The 16,549-nt window shown below is 40.6% G+C and overlaps 1 protein-coding gene across 5 annotated transcripts in view; it reads left to right on the top strand.

The window, feature by feature from the left end:
- CABCOCO1 (ciliary associated calcium binding coiled-coil 1) overlaps positions 1–15,806 on the top strand; it is a 53,794-nt gene extending 37,988 nt beyond the window's left edge. For all 5 annotated transcript variants that reach the window (XM_081190956.1, XM_081190960.1, XM_081190958.1 and 2 more), the window contains exons 6-8: positions 9,674–9,796; positions 11,205–11,339; positions 15,512–15,806. In XM_081190956.1, coding sequence (XP_081047082.1) covers positions 9,674–9,796; positions 11,205–11,339; positions 15,512–15,586 — 333 coding nt within the window. In that variant the 3' untranslated portion in view covers positions 15,587–15,806. The remainder of the gene's footprint in view (positions 1–9,673; positions 9,797–11,204; positions 11,340–15,511) is intronic.
- Positions 15,807–16,549: the final 743 nt, after the last annotated feature.

Genomic DNA, 16,549 nt, shown 5'->3' with positions numbered 1-16,549 from the left:
AAAAACTAGAGCAAGCGTCGTATCAGTCAACAGCTTGTCCTCTGTATTTTCCTTCAAGTGACTAATGAGCAAAATCCCATGTTATATATAAAGGGGATAAGAGACACAGCGGGAATAAACATATCAATCATGGGCAGCTTGTTCAGTCCTAAAAGCTACAGTGAGAAATCAGTCGAAAGAGAGGAGGACCTTGGTTAACTTTCATATTTTCTTTTCTTTTCTTTTTTTCCTTGCATGGGCTACATCATCAAAGTAGATTCTAAGCTGCTGTTAAAAGGCATGTGACAATTACAGGTGTCCCAGAGAGGAATTGCCTGTTTGTAAGAAACATGAAAAACTTGCTACCTATGTCCAAGTATCATTATACATTGCAGGAGGGGAGAATTGAAGCTGGCACAGGGCTGAATAGTTTTGCTATACAGTGGTACCTCAGGTTAAGTACTTAATACATTCCGGAGGTCCGTACTTAACCTGAAACTGTTCTTAACCTGAAGCACCACTTTAGCTAATGGGGCCTCCTGCTGCTGCCGCGCTGTCGGAGCACGATTTCTGTTCTCATCCTGAAGCAAAGTTCTTAACCTGAAGCACTATTTCTGGGTTAGCGGAGTCTGTAACCTGAAGCGTATGTTACCCAAGGTACCACTGTAGTTTGAATTGTTAACCACCAATTTGGGCAGGGAAGGAGCAACTCAGTGCCTCAACAGTCCTGAAATGAATACAGTGATACCTCTGGTTACGTACTTAATTCGTTCCGGAGGTCCGTTCTTAACCTGAAACTGTTCTTAACCTGAAGCACCACTTTAGCTAATGGGGCCTCCCGCTGCTGCCATGCCGCCGGAGCACGATTTCTGTTCTCATCCTGAAGCAAAGTTCTTAATCCGAGGTAATATTTCTGGGTTAGCAGAGTCTGTAACCTGAAGCGTATGTAACCCATGGTACCACTGTATAGATATTCTAAGCCTCCATCACACATTGTTGATGTACTTTAGTTGTGCAACCCTGGGGACCAAAAATAAGTATAAATTTGGAACATGGCTTTTTAAAAAAGACCCACCTAGCTCACAACAATGTTGTTGAAGAGGAAAGAAAGAGCAACTACATACAACTTATGTTCTCCTAAGTTTGGAATAACGTTCTTCAACCTTGGCTCCCCAGATGTTGTTGGACTCCTGGCAACATTCCCAGGCAGATTTGTTTAGCCATTGATCAGGGATTCCAGCAGACACTTGGGGCCCAGAGTTGAAGAACACTGATTCATGTGATAAGAAGCTTCCTTAAAGCTCCCCCCCCCTCACCTAATCACTGTAGATGCCACTGTAGAACCGGGGACCTCCTACATGCAGAGGGCGTGTCATACCTCTGAGCTATGGCCCCATCCCAGATAGAACCCTGAGCATGCGGGCTGCAGTGGATGCTGTGTGGATACTTCTGGAGCACCTCCACCTGGGTGTTTGTTTGAACAAGGAGAAGGCGTTGGAATGCAGTGCCTTGAGTGGCAGGAAGGAGGTCACATGGGATGGGGGATATTAGGGCAAATAATCCCTGTCCTGGTCATGCCATTGACTTGGCTTCTCCATAGCTTGAGGCACAAGGTGTGGGGATTTAGACCATTTAGAAAGGTGCTGTTTCACTTTCAACATTCCAGAGCAGGGAAAGTGCATGCTAATAACCTAATTCTAATGATGCAGGCATGAAAACTAACAGTCGCTCAAACAATCTCTAGTCAATTTTCTGATAAAGTGAATTTAGCGTTTCCTCCATTTTATGATTAAAGTGAGCTATGGTACGAGTTTATTTTTAAGTAGGTGTTAATTAAAAATATGGAAATAGGTTGGAACACATTGCTTTTCACAGGCAAGGAATAATCACAACCAATTTGTTCACACAATCGTGCCTGTTTGGGAATGTTTTTAAAAATGGCTTGAGTTTCCGCTTGGTTCTCTGTCTGCTTGTTTCCGCAGCGGAATATGATTCCAATAAAATCAGTAATTGAATTTGCAGTCCAAAGAATAAATGGTTATTTTAACAGAAAGTTGCACGCTTTGTGGAAAAGACTTAAGCTCTTTGTATATTGTATCTAATGGCAGAGGACACAACATTACTGCCTTTACGTCTCCTTACAACCCACACATATAACTAAATGCTTAGTATTTATAAAAGAAACTAGTACGGTTTTTGTATCTTTGAACAACTTTGTGTCCTGCTGTTTCTGGATTAAGACAAGTTTATTTTTAAATGCCAGTTACTTTGAACTAGAAAAAAAAAGTGGTTCATACATAAGCTGGAAATGAGTTGGGTTTTGGCAGCTTTAGTATATGCCTGCAAGGACTCAAAAGAACTTTGATACACATTCTTCAATGGCCTCCACACTGTTAGCTGTTGTGCAGTATTTTGTCTCTGATGCATTCACTCTGTGACAGCTCTTCCACAAAGAGAGATGAGGTAACTGGAAATGACTTTTGAAACATGGGGTGATGGAGAAAGATGGGTTTTATAGAGTATTGTAGGGCAACACTAAGTATTTTTTCACACTGTTAGTCATTTAGGCTACCTCGATGCTGTACATTTAAAGCAATATGATACCAATTAAACAGCCATAGCTCCTTGCGCACCCCCATCGCAAAATATCCTTGGTTATAGGTGCCAAGAGTTTTTAGGAGATCCTTATTCCCATCACAGAGCTACAATTCCCTGAGTTCCCTAGGAAGGGGCGGGTGGCCCTATTTTCAGAAAGTTGGTTTGCCTTTCTGTTCTCCCTCAACAAAAATCTACAACTTGTCAGTCTGTCCCCCTCCTACCAACATCCCATCTAGCATTGTGGAGGGGGCTGGTTTATCTGGATAGGGGTCCAGTCTGTTTTCTGCTCCTTGGGGAGTGCTTTGTTATACTTGACAGCCAGTCATTGGGCACTCTAATGAATGGACTCGCTTCTCTGTGTTTACCGTATTTTTCGTTCTATAAGATGCACCTGACCATAAGACACACCTAGTTTTAGAGGAGGAGAACAAGAAAAAAAATCCTCTCCCTCTCTGCTCAGCGCCTCTCCAGCAAAGCGGGAGGAGAAACGGAAGGGGCTCCGTTTCAACTCCCGCTTCACTGAAGGGGCGCTGCGCAGCTCTCCCTCTCTGAGCAGCACCCCTTCAGCGAAGCGGCAGGAGAAACGGAGCCCCTTCCATTTCTCCTCCCGCTTCGCTGAAAGGGCGATGCGCAGAGAGGGAAAGCTGCGCAGCGCCTCTCCAGCAAAGCGAAGCCAGGAGAGCAAGAGGGATCGGTGCGCACCGATCCCTCTTGCTCTCCTGGCTTCAGCGAAAGCTGCGCAGCCTGCATTCGCTCGATATGATGCACACACATTTCCTCTTACTTTTTAGGAGGGGGAAGTGCATCTTATAGAACGAAAAATACAGTATTTACCATGCTGTATTGTGGTTTTTAAAAAGGAAAAAATACTTGTGGCCTCCATCTTTTTATGGCTACATGTGCATGGTCAGATTTTTGCTTTCTTCCACATCAGTTGCCAGTGCTGAGATTAGCACGTATGCCTCTTGCAGAGATCTCTGCATGCTCACCTGTAGAGCATATGGCTGATGCTGGATTGGGAGGCCATAGAAGGTAGAATATTCTTAAGGGGAAAGTGAGATGAAAAAGTTTTGGAAACTTTAGCATAAGGCAGCCATGGTGTGGATCTACATGGGACAGGGGTTGTGAAATTTGATAAGTCAGGAGGGAACTGGTAACGGACGCATCTCAGTTATTTGGACCTTATTTTATGTTGCGACATGCATTTTTTAAAAACGGAGGTGTCAAGATGTAGATGGGAATTGGTTGTTTTCTGCCAATAGTACTCTGACTGGTTGACTAAGTAGACAAATCAGCAGCAATCATTGGTGTAACAAGAAAATTATCTATGTTGACCTGCGGGAGAGTGTTTCAAAACTGTTTAATAGCCTGAATCTAAGGGGAAATATTTATGTGTTTCCTGTCAGCAATTTGTGGATAGAATGTAGAGGAGCTGAAATCATAAAGCATTGTGCTGCTGCTAAACATCACTTAAAAATTCCATGTTGATATTCATTAGTATAGATTACTGCGTTTCAGATGAATCTCATGTCCTTGAGGCCAAGTTGCTACTAAAGTGATGCACTGCTTCCTAGATTGTCAGTATAATTCTGCCATTAAAATGTTTTGCTGTCCAATATATGTTTCATACTTGTAAAGTAGTTTTATGCAGATATTTTCATATTTATTAGAAGGCCAGGGAAAGCCAGGGTGCACTGTATATAAAACACCCTCCCAGGAGGAATAACAGATGGCCCATAGGCTCCACAGCTGGATGAAGGGGATGGTGTCTTCCAGATGTGTCCATCAGGTTCCCAGGCAACCCCACCACATGTGAAGCAGTGTCCCTTCTGCCTGTTTAGACCTCCAGCAAGTGTTAGATCTCATTTTATACATTTTTGATAGTTTGGTCCCTTCCTATAGAACACCTTTTCACAGGAGAAATGCCTCATTCTCTGTTTTTAAATGGACCCTAAAGACCTGGATACTTTATTCTATTTTTAATTGAATAATGCTGCCCATCTACATTTTATGAACTGTAGTTTTAACTTGGGCTGATATTTTTTTAATATTGAAATAAGAAGGTTTTGTCCTGTTCTTTTAATTAATAGTCTTTGATGTTTTTATTGTTTTGTGGCTTTTACTTGCAAACTGCCTTATTAAAAGTATTTTTGTACTGCTTTTGCTTTGAAAGGCCCTATAAAAATGTTTTTTTAATCATTACAAAACATGGCTCAGTCATATTTTTTGTGGCCTCACAAGCTATCACCTAAGTCCTGGAGATCTCATTTTCCCTTTTAACAAGTTTCTAGCTTTCACTGTTTTGAAAGCAGCTTCAAAACATGATGGCGATGTGTTTGGAAGGCTCAAGTTATGCAATTATTTGGATCTCAGCCAAGGCGTACCATCTGGAGTCAATCGATAGGAGGCAAAATTTGGACATGAATCTAAGATACAGTTCAATTCAGGGAATAACATGCTTTCTGTCTACAGAACAAGAGCAGATTTTAATATTACACAAACAACTCCTTTGTAACCTATTAGTCATAGCACTTTACTCTTCAGTTAAACAAGCACAGGCACATCTAATGTGTGCTCTTTTTATTCCCCAAACCTGAAATGCACAGCTAAAGATGAGAGTATTGAGTGAACTTTAGGCTTCCTTAACTTAGCTAAGTGATTCAGTTTACAAGCTTGCCTGTGTCTGTGTTCTGAGAAATGAGACATGTTTGGATATGCCTATGGTATGTTTGTGTCCCATACGTGGTAGAGAATTTTGCGGACTTGGCAAGCAAAAAAAGAGAGGAGGAATAGAAATTCAGTGTGATTCTGGTTTGGCCGAAACTCTAAGACAAGGATATAACTCCTAAAATGCGATTAAATATTTGGAGAGGTATGGCTAGATTTTATCACTACAGTTCTAATGTGATCCCTGCTGTTTGAACATTTGATTAATAACGTGTTCACAATATGGATGTAAACATGGGTGGGGAGATTGAGGAGAGAGGGATGAAGGGAGCTTGTGCTGCAAATATCCACTCTTTTTAATGAAAAATTAAGCAGTATTAGATGATAGATTCTGATTTTCTGGAGGCATATTAGTAAAACATTCTGCTCTTGCTCTCACTCCTCGTTTCCAGTTATTGCTCAAGTAGAATAGGTAGCTTTTCCTTCTTCTGCAAAGAAAAATGCTGCTGGAGTCTCCTGCGGTTAGAATTAGCTGTCACAAATAAATAGCTGACTTTCATCTCTGTAATATTACATGAGCAGGTATTCTGTGCTGTGGCTAACGCTATAGAGCCATTTGTATGATATTAAATGTTTTTCCACCAATCAGCTCTCCATTTATACTTCAGTAACCGTAGCATCGTGTATAGAAAAATGGTACAATAATTTTCATTTTAAGAGAACTTAAGTAGCATAACATCTGGGGGGACGTGGAATTTTATACTGGTAGATTGCACAATGTTAATTTTGTAATAACTACCACATCTGCGCAACTCATTCCTTAGGCCTTCTTAGCAACCCCTTTCCATTCATTCTCCAGAATATTTGTTATTATTTATGCCGTTTTAATGTTGCCGTCTTGCACACTTTTGGTTTTTTTTTTAAAAAAAGCAAATCTGCTGGACGTCAACCACAAACAGCATATGGCAAACACATGGTGGGAAGTGGATCTGTTGTACCACTTCCTATTCCCCCCCCCCACGAAAATTGAAAGCATATTTGGAGGCTAACTTTTAGACTGCAAGGCTGCACGCTAAAGAACCCACTTTAGGCACACACCAGGGTTCTCGGCAGCAACTCCACTGCTACCAGATTTCAGGGGTGGGTTGACAGGTACCGTATTTTTCGCTCTGTAAGACGCACCACAAGATGCACCTATAAGACCATAAGACACACCTAGTTTTTGGAAGAGGAAAACAAGAAAAACAAAAATTTGATTCCCAGAAGCCAGGACAGCTAGTGGGATCGCAGCGCAGCGATCCCGCTGGCTGTCCTGGCTTATGGGATAGCCGCGCGCAGCCTCTCCCGGGCAATGGGAGCCTTCATCTCCTGCCTGGAAGAGGCTGCACACGGCTAAGGCTCCTCCTCGGGGAAAAGCCCCCAAAGCCTCCCTCACACACGCTCCACGTGGCTCTTTAAAGGGAGCGCTGAGCAGAGCCTCCCGCCTGCATTCGTTCCATAAGACACACATTTCCCCTTACTTTTTAGGAGGGGAAAAGTGTGTCTTATAGAGCGAAAAATACGGTACATGACGAGGGAGGGCACTTCTAGAAAAGGTGGGTTGCACACACAGCGTTCTTCATGCAGTTTTCATAGCCTACCCATGGACCTCAAGGTAACAGGTGGGTAATAAATTGAGATGGTGATGATGAGAAACACTCTTGTTTGATGGACTTTCCTTCAAACCAGCTTCCGTCCAATTAGAAAACAGAAGCCTCAATTAAGCAGAGGTGTGCACATTTCAGGCAGCCAGTGCGCATGCACAGTTAACAGCCTTAGTGAAGTTCAGCGTGGGAAACAAATCATGTTTGGAGCATCAGGTGAAGACATCCCTGCCCCCTCTCTGGTGCATATAGCAATATTAAAAAGTGACTTGGGCCACAGGGGCTACCTCATCATGTTTCAAGCCATTAATATGTACCTAGCCAGAGTGGCTTATAGAGGCCCGGTTCAAAATCCTTTTGCATCACTGCAGCCAAACTGCTGAGGATCTGACTTTGTAGAATGCCGAATCGTTACAAGACATAGGTTTGCATAATCACTACTTTATTCTATTTAAACTTTTTTGCAATGCAAAGATGACATATTGCATAGGGAAGTGAAAAACATTCTAAGAAAATGTAAATGTTTTGTAACTTAGAAAAAATAACAATCCATTTTTTTTAAATTTAAATTCATTTGTGGACCTAATTCCCTTGAAGCCTGTAGAAGCAAAACGCCTTTATTCTACATGCTTAAGAAAGCTGTAAATTTTTTCTTGGAAAAATTGCAACTTTAAAAAGAGGGTTATAGTGCTGACCTTGTCTCCTCTATTTTTAAATAGATTTTACTGCATAATCATTGGTAATCGTATACATGAGGTTTTGTTTAAAAGAAACACAAAGGCTTAATTGTATTTTTTTAAAGGAAAGTATTGCATCAGAAGGATTCATTTAAATACATTTGGCTCTGGGCTCTCTTCACAATTCATTCATTCTGATTTTCCCCTGGACTTGTTAAGAATGCAAAATTTAGGAAGGACTGAGCCAAATAACGCTTTTTAGATCACTACATTCTGGCTTCAAAGCATAGTTCAGCTCAAAAACCTCTGTTACTAAAGAAAATACTTCATTTTAATTCTCTGTTTGCAGTTGCATTTTTTTTTAAAAAAAGCTATTGTCTAAATGTTAGGGCTGTTGTGACTCACAAAAGCAGCGAGTTCTGGGATAATGTCAGTATAATTGGCTGTTTGAAAGGGCGGCAGCAGCAGAGAAAATGCAGGGAGAGCCACTGTAGGTATACAGGTCACTGTAAAGACATGTGTATACATGCAAACATCTTAATGGCTAAGGCTTGAATAATTTTGAAATTCTGAATGGCCAGTAATGCATTTGTAGTGCGTTTAAAGACATTCAGTGATATATCCTGGGAGTGCCAACCCTTTTGATCCTAGGAGCAGATCTGAAAACTTAAGAAACTGCCATGGGCACCACGAAATGCCCATTTCACAAAAGAAAAACTGGGAGTGCTCAGAACCCCCTGCCTGCAAACAGCAGGCAAAACACTGCACAAACTCCCCAAACAAAACATAAGGGGGGGGGGAGTAGGCCAGTTGCACAAGCACACCAAAAATGCAATCCTGCCCATCCAACAGTCTCTCTTTTTTTTTAATAACATATTTATTGCAAATTTTAAACAAAAAATCATTAAACATATAAAATACCATCACCAAAATATAACAAACAAAAAAGAACAGAGAAAAACAGAAAGATAAACATAGAATAGAAAAAATACAACAAAAACAACTTTCCGTAAATCATATTTCCATAACCTTTGGACTTCCTCACATCTCCCTTTTCCTGCGTTCTCAATAATAAACTTATAAGCAGCAATTTATTGCCTTATTTCAGTTCTTATTCTGTAATTCTCAAATATTATGTCTCAGACTTTAAATATTTTTATCAAATACTTAACTGCTTGGTTTAAACATAATATTGCTTCAAATTTCATCTTTTTCTTAAACATCACTTATTCTCATATATCTTTCAACTAAATTGCTGATGCCATGTTGTTTTCTATCGTGCATTTTCTTAACATTCACCATCCAACAGTCTCAAACCCCCTAATATAAAAAAGAATTGGGGGGCTAGGAGCCTGAGGCCCCCAAAGCAGCACATTGGGGACCCATGTCTAGCCAGCTTTTTCCAACCCAACAGCAAGTGATTGGAATGGCTGTTTTTTTCACCCTTATAGCCAGTCAGCTTCTCTTTGCTTTACAGGAAAGAATCTTTCAGGTTTCCTTTATTTATTTATTTATTTATTTATTTATTTATTTATTTATTTATCTCTTCCTTCCGTGTACAGGAAAAGATTGTCGCCCACAAATCACTGGCCTGGCAATGAAAGTGCAACTATCTTGTGCTTCAAGAGCAGCACAGTAGTAGCAAAAAAGTTGTGTTGGTTTCTGTACTGAAGGCCAGCAGTTTGGGTTCTAGCATCATTCTGCAGACCGGGAATTGAAAACCACTCTTTTATAAACTAACAAAACTATGCCCTGATAAGGACAGTCCTTTTCTATAATGTATTTATATTAAACGGTAGTGATATCCATAATCACAGGTCCTTCTAATGGTGTAATATTCCATGCTAAGTAATTGAACAGAATTCAGCATCTGCTGACAGATGAATGCTTTTTCAGCTTTAAGGAGGACCGCTGGAAAAAACATACGACTAGAAATTAAATACAGATCCGGAAAGGATGACAGGAAACTGCCCAGTTCAGAGTACTTGGGAGAGTAACAAAAAGTGTTTTTGGTTCACAGCCTAAAGTGTGTTGAAAAACCCATCAGCATATTATGAACATTAAATACATCTTTGTTGTATAAGCTTTTTCGTTTTGTTTTCCAAACAGAATGTTGTAGAACTGGTCAAGCCCGCCGATAGCCCTTTCCCTGCTCCTTTGGAAGAAGGTTTGGCAAACGATATATATTCCAAATTTATAGCACAGATCCCAGGTGAAGAGGATGCAACTAAGGTAAAGGAGAATTTTCCTATTAAAACTATCTTGGTCAAGGAAATGATATGCTCCTTAATTATCCATCAGGGTGAGGAGTTTGGGAACTGCCGCCATAGAAATTTTGCTGGTCTTCTAGCACAGAAGCATAGAATTATAGAATTGGAAGGACCTTGAGGGTCATGTATTCCAACCCCCTGCAATGCAGGAATAGGCAGCTGTCCCTTACGGGGATCAAACCTGCAACCTTGGTGTTACCAGCACCATGTTCTAATCAACTGAGCTATCCAAAAAATGCAAGGCGAGCTGGTGTGTTGCATATATTTTACTTCCTCTGCAGAAGTAGACATAATTAAATGCAGTTTATACTTACACCCACTTTAAGATGAGAATTTGTTTCCTCTGTCACAGAGGTTCCCAATGTGGTTCCCATGGAAACCCAGCACCCACAGAGCCCCCCCCCCAGCTGAAATCAGACTTGGAAGTAGTATTCTGCTTTTGGGTTGTGTTTGTGGCACTCCTCTAAGAAAGCAGTACTGCAAATAAATCTGTTTTCATTGATGAAATGTTGGGCACTGAGTTCTTTGAGTTTGTGCGCGCCATGATTTTGCAGGATGAGATCAAATGCTTTGCGAGGTCACCAATTTACAAGGACGTAGCTAAGATCCTCACCTGGATACACGCTACCGAATCCCATATTGCCAAGAGGCTTGTCAGAGCCCAGCAATCTGTGGAAAGAAAAACAAAAACCCCTGTCTTCCCATCCATTATAATATGCCGCCATTGGTCAAGTTTTACATTGGCTGTAGGAGGAGGAGCTTAGGGTGCAAGATAGGCCTAAGATGTAAAACCAGCAGAACCTGGTTGCGACAAAAAGAGAAAAATGAAGTAAAGGAGATACTGACCAAAAAAGAATAAGGTGTTTTAATAAGTTTGTGCACCTTGAAGATGGAAACCAAACACATTTTACCCTTGCGTCCCTGTCCCTGGCATTTCCTGTCAAATTTAAGTGCATCTAATGTGTCTACCTTCACACACCTCAACCACTTTCCCAACTGCACACATTTTTGCAGCTGCCCATTTTGTGTCCAACTGCACACTAAAAAAAACACACCAACTGGTAGCTAATAGAAAAGGTGGCGTGTGATGGTGCTCATCACAATTTCTTTGGTTTGTAGATGCCCATGGGCCCAAAATAGCTGGTGACCTCTGCATCTACTATACCAGCTGGTAGCAAGGCACTTGCTAGCTTTGAGGCTCTGCTCTTCTGCTCAGTTTCTTAAGTAATGTGACAGCCTTCCGTCCACTGGCTTGGCCAAAACAACCTCCCAAGTTATCTCTTTTATGCCAATACTGTACAGCAATTCTGCTTTTGCATATGGTGCTGAAACGAACACCTTTCATCTAAGATTTCCTCCCACCCTGTTAGGAAATGGAGGGAGGCGTTCCTCAGGAAGAGGAGGCTGAAGCCGAAGCCATTGTGGATCCTTTGACAGGTTACACCATCGAGGATGTTCAGATGGTACTGGGCCAGATCACCGGTGAAATGCTCAGCGGTATTCAGGTATTTTCGGAGAGGTGGCGATGGCACTCTGTTGCAGCAAAACACAACAAAGGATCTTGTGACTTTTAAAAAGTTTCTTACTGCATAGAATTTTGTGGACTACAGTCCATTGGTTCGTGAAAACCTTATGCCATAATAAATGTGTTAGTCTTCAGGGTGCCACAAGACTTTATTCTATATGCATGATGCATATAGAAATGTGCATTGATGCAAGATCCTGCACGCAGCTCATTATAGACTGAAGTACAACACAGTGGTACCTTGGTTCTCAAACTTAATTCGTTCCGGAAGTCTGTTCCAAAACCAAAGCGTTTTTTGTTCATATTATTTAGCCCCTGCCCATTGACCTTAGAATTATACTATTTCTGTAATCCAAACAATGCCTAAATTATTTGGGATTGCTTCTGCACTCAAGCCCTTTTGGATTGCTGGAACGTTTATTTTCCATAATTAGCTGGAAGCAGAATTAAAATAGAGGTCCTATATTATGATCTTTGTATAACGCTTACCCACAAGTTAGCCACATTCATCAGAGACACTTTCTAACATTAGTTAAAAGTTTCTGTCTGCAGGATTTGGCCTTTTCATTGTTTCGTGCTGATGGCTTCTGGGGATTAGTCTCTTAATTGCTCCAATATCAGTTCTTGTTCATGCCATAGGCAGAGTTTTAGTGACTTGTTGACCTGCATTTTTTGGGGAAATAATAATGCCATTTCACTATTAAACATGAAAAGAAAAAAATAACATGAGAAACTCAGTAATTAAAGCCTTCAGATAATGCTCTGCATGGAAACAGAAACTGAAAATGGAGCAATTAAAGATAGGCATTTCCCAGGGCCATGAAGAGCCTGTTAATCACTAATCCCTAGCTGCAATCAACAGGAAGTGACACAACAGGCAGGTCCTACAAACTTGAAACCTTTAATTCAAGGCACAGGAACTCAGGAAAGCTGGAATAGTGCTTTGTCTGTCCCCAGTGGGCAGGCTGGTGCTGCAGTTGCATTTTATTGCTAAAAACGTTTTCAAAAGTTACAAATCATAAAATATGACAGAGGACAATACATAACAGTGAGGATTTGGCAGTGGTGTCCCCTGGATTCTCTACAAAAAGTAAGTGAACAAAGAATAGCAATTCCGGAAGAAAGGGCTGGAGTGGAATGCTAGATAAGAATGCATAGGGTGAAAAGTGTGTTTCATGCAGCAGCATACAATTTTCCAATATAGAAAATAAACAGGACTAAAGCTTGGTGTGTGGTTTGTTTCAGTCACTAGTTTATTGTTTGGCAGATGCAAGGACAGAAGAACAAGACAAATCAGGACTGCGCAGAGTAGGACCTACAAAGCTTTAACAAACCCCACCAGCCATGTGTTGTGGCCTACCAAGTACACAACAGCTCACCCACTGCTATTTTTTTGTCCTAGCTGGGCAGGAAAAGCAGAAAAGCCTATATATGGAGAAGTGCCCTCCATAGCTAGCAGGCAGCATCCAACATGATACATTGTAAGGTGTGTAGATCTAGGTTAGATAGTACCATTCTGCAAGAGTCTGCATATTCAGCTTCAGGAATAACCATCATATGACTTCCTTGGTTTGTAAGTCTACTGCGTCATATAAAGACATTTGCATTCTTGCCCTCTCATCCAGCATTAGGAAGCAGTTGAAGGACAGTCAAGCTAACCTCACATGTTTCTCCTCTTTTTCAATAATTGTATAGAAGAAACACAGTTCTCTTCAGTGGATTTGCAACCAACAGTTCCCTCTAACACAAATCAGGGGTACTTGATAAAATCACTATAAACACGCGCCTTTAGGATGGGCCTCTTCTTTCTCCCTTCCTCCCCATCTTCTGCCCCTGGCACTATTGTGAAAAGTCAGATAGCCCCCCCCCAAAAAAAAGTTACATTTAAAATAAAGCGATGTGGGTATTTTTATTTGCATGTCGGCAATTTGCAAAAATGTGTCAGTGGGCAAAATAAGTTTTGGTTATTTTGATGTGTATCTATCTAGTGCCTGCCGTTACTTGAATATCTTGTGGTTTAATCCCAATACAAGGACTGTCTCTCTCCCTCCCCTCCCCCCACCCCCATCCCCACCTTGTTTCTTACGAGGCTTCATATCTTTTTGGAACCAGTTTTAGACTTAGAATGATTAACCTGCTATCCTGTTTGCACTTACTGGGGAGTGGTAGCATTGAACTCAGTGGGGCTTAGCCATGCATAGGATTGCAGCATTTTAAAAATATTAAGTGTAAAACTCTCTGCTTCTATGGCCCAGCTATAGCTCTTTTCTCATCTCCCCTTCTCCCTGCTCTCTTTATCCTGTGCGAGCCATTTGCTTTCTGCCCTGTTTCTGGAGCTGCTGTCTTGCTCAGCAGCCCCACATACGATAAGGAGAAGGAGAAGTTCATCCTGTGAACGCTATAAAAGTGAATCTCTGAAAATCCATCTGTATTGTTGTCTATAGCCCTGAACCATTTCATTGTAGTGGGTATTTGTCCGATTGAACAGATAACCCTCCTGTCAAAATCAAGGAGGATACTCATCAAGCCTCAGGGATTTTGGATGTCTTCTTAGGGGCGAATCCAAGGTTCCCTTTTGTCTTTCTGTTCCACTGTCTAACTCCCCCACTCCCTTCCTTCCTTTTTTATTCTGGAGGATTTTATTAATCTGGGCCACGTATGAGGAACATGATATGATTCTAATCTGTATTCATTTTATTTAAGATGCATCTTCTGCCACCAAAAAGGGACCCAGAGCAGGGTGCAAACATTACACAATCCATAAAGCCAACAATCAAAACAATTTTACAATCTAGTTTACATCTTTTGTTGAGGTTTGCTGTTAACACTGTCTCTGAAACAAATTGTTTCAAACTGGGTTTATAAAAATACTGTGTGATTTTAACTAGGATCCCTATGGGCCACCAATAGGGCTTCAAACTTAAGAGATCCTCAGGGTGCCCCTCTGATATTTAACAGTGAAGGCATAACTAATCTGTGTTAAATTATTCTGTTCTTATGCATTCATGTTCAGAGACATGAGAAGTATTTAACTGGGTGCGTACAAGGTCCATTTTCATCCATCGTTTTTGTCAGAATCTCAGTAACTATTAGACATGAGGCCTTCCACCAGAAATTGGCCTAAATGGGCCACAATCTTTCTGCCTCTGCCATATTTAAAACATTGCCTACTAGTTCTCTTTCACAAAGTGATTTTTGAGCTAAATTCTGTTGCAGTTCACCAAGACTTCAACAACATCCTTTTGAATTCAGCAGAGAATTTGGTATTAACTCTTAGATGCATTTAAACTATGTCTAAAGTAGCAGAGAGAGAGAGAAAATGTTCTTGAAACCTTCATTTCTGTTGTATTCTGTTGCTTTGGAGGCTGCTTTTGTCAACCATCTTCCCTCCACAAAAACAGGAAATTACAGAATGCACAAAAGTATACATTTCCTACAAAAGAGATACACACATCCACCTATTTAAAAGGCTACATAAATTCCAAGACCACTGATACATTCAGCCAGCATTTGTACAAAGTTGCAGAAACAAAACAAAATGAATGTTGCAGGAAACATACTATCACTGTCCAGGAATATTTGTTGCCATCCTAGTGACATTGTTCTGAATACTGCAACGAAATCCAAGCATTCTGATGCTTGTTTGTATGATGTTCATTTGCAATGAAGCTTTAGTTGAGAGAGACAAGCAACATCTAGTAAAGTAGTTCTGGCTTGTTGTTGTGCACATTGCTTCATTACATTTCCAGTAATGCACTCTTAAGTGCAATAGATCTGCTCTAAAGATTAAACATCTGCTGTGAAGGGAGGGGAGGATGGAAAATAACTCAAATGCCAGAGGATTCCACCTCCTCTCACCAATTTAGATTTATTGGTAAAATTCATCTGAGAAGGCAAGGTTACTGGTCGGGTGGATTGAGAGATGGTTGTCACTTCCTGTTCATGACAAGCATATATAGTGCATTGAACTATGCACACAGTAATGAAATAAAGTATTGTCATGCAAGTACAGGCTGGGGCATCGTAACATCTGCAAAACAGGAAGATGTCCAAAGAATAATGCTTGCCTTTGCTATAGTGAAACCATGAAGACAATGTGCAGTAGCTGATAGCTCAGTTACATCTACTTCTTCTTTAAAATTGTCTTTACAGACTGAGATTAATGAAAGGCTACAAACGCAGCAAGAGGCCTATTCTGCAAGAATAGACAAGCTGAAGAAGGCCTGAAACTGAGCAAGCAGAGGGATGGTGGTGTCTTACACTTGCTATATAAAACACAGGACAGCAAGCCCTGTGATGTGTTTCTACTACCTACAGTCAGCATAATTGGGACGCTGTTTCATCATCCAGAAAGCACTGTTCTTTACCATAGCACATCTATTTTTATATTATTTGAGTGTTCTATGAAAAGATAAATAAAATTAAACTTTGATTTTCCTCTGTTGAAGGTTGTGTTTGTTTGTTTGTTTGTTTGTTTGTTTGTATCTGAGAGTCATCAGGGTTGTGAAATTTCCCCCTATATGTGTGTTGGTGGAAGATATTCAGAACATCCAAGGGCATAAAAATATTGTAACCTTTCGGGGAATCATAAACAAGCAGCCTCTTACCTAGAATAGTTACGTCATCCCTTAGGGATGGATTGATCGGTCTGTTTCAGGCCCATGTAAGTTTTGCATGTAGCCAGTCATAAATCCATTCTGTCCCATTTCTCATTTATCTGTTTTAAAAAGAATGAGAACATGTTATTTAAAGCCATACTTTATGTCATTGGGTGCATTTCTAAACATTTTTTATTATAAAATATGCTTTTTTTAGCATTGTTTTTTGAGACAAGGACCCTATCATAAAATTCAGAGAAATCTGAAGGATAGTTAAGTTGCAGTGTTTGTACTAGTCTGGGAGGTACAAACAAGGCCAGTTAGGGCAATGAAGCAATATTGCAAATGTAGCCATAGGCTAGATCTATATAATAGTATTATGTTGTTGGCAAGTTTAATTTTTGGTCCTTTTCTTAATATTTCTTAGCATTTCTATTGCCAGACTCTCCTAAATCAATATTACCAGCTATTCAGACCGTTATGCACTATGCTTGAGATCATAATGCAAAGCCCATGTTTGTCTTTTTATGGACTAGGCCTGACTTTGATTTCCTTCAGCGAACTCTGAAGATCAACTGATACCCCCTGCCAC

Source organism: Podarcis bocagei (genome assembly GCF_964188305.1).
Source record: "Podarcis bocagei genome assembly, chromosome: 4".
Lineage (NCBI taxonomy): Eukaryota > Metazoa > Chordata > Lepidosauria > Squamata > Lacertidae > Podarcis > Podarcis bocagei.
The sequence above is the reverse complement of the archived record's forward strand: the minus strand, read 5'-3'. Positions and strand labels throughout refer to the sequence as shown.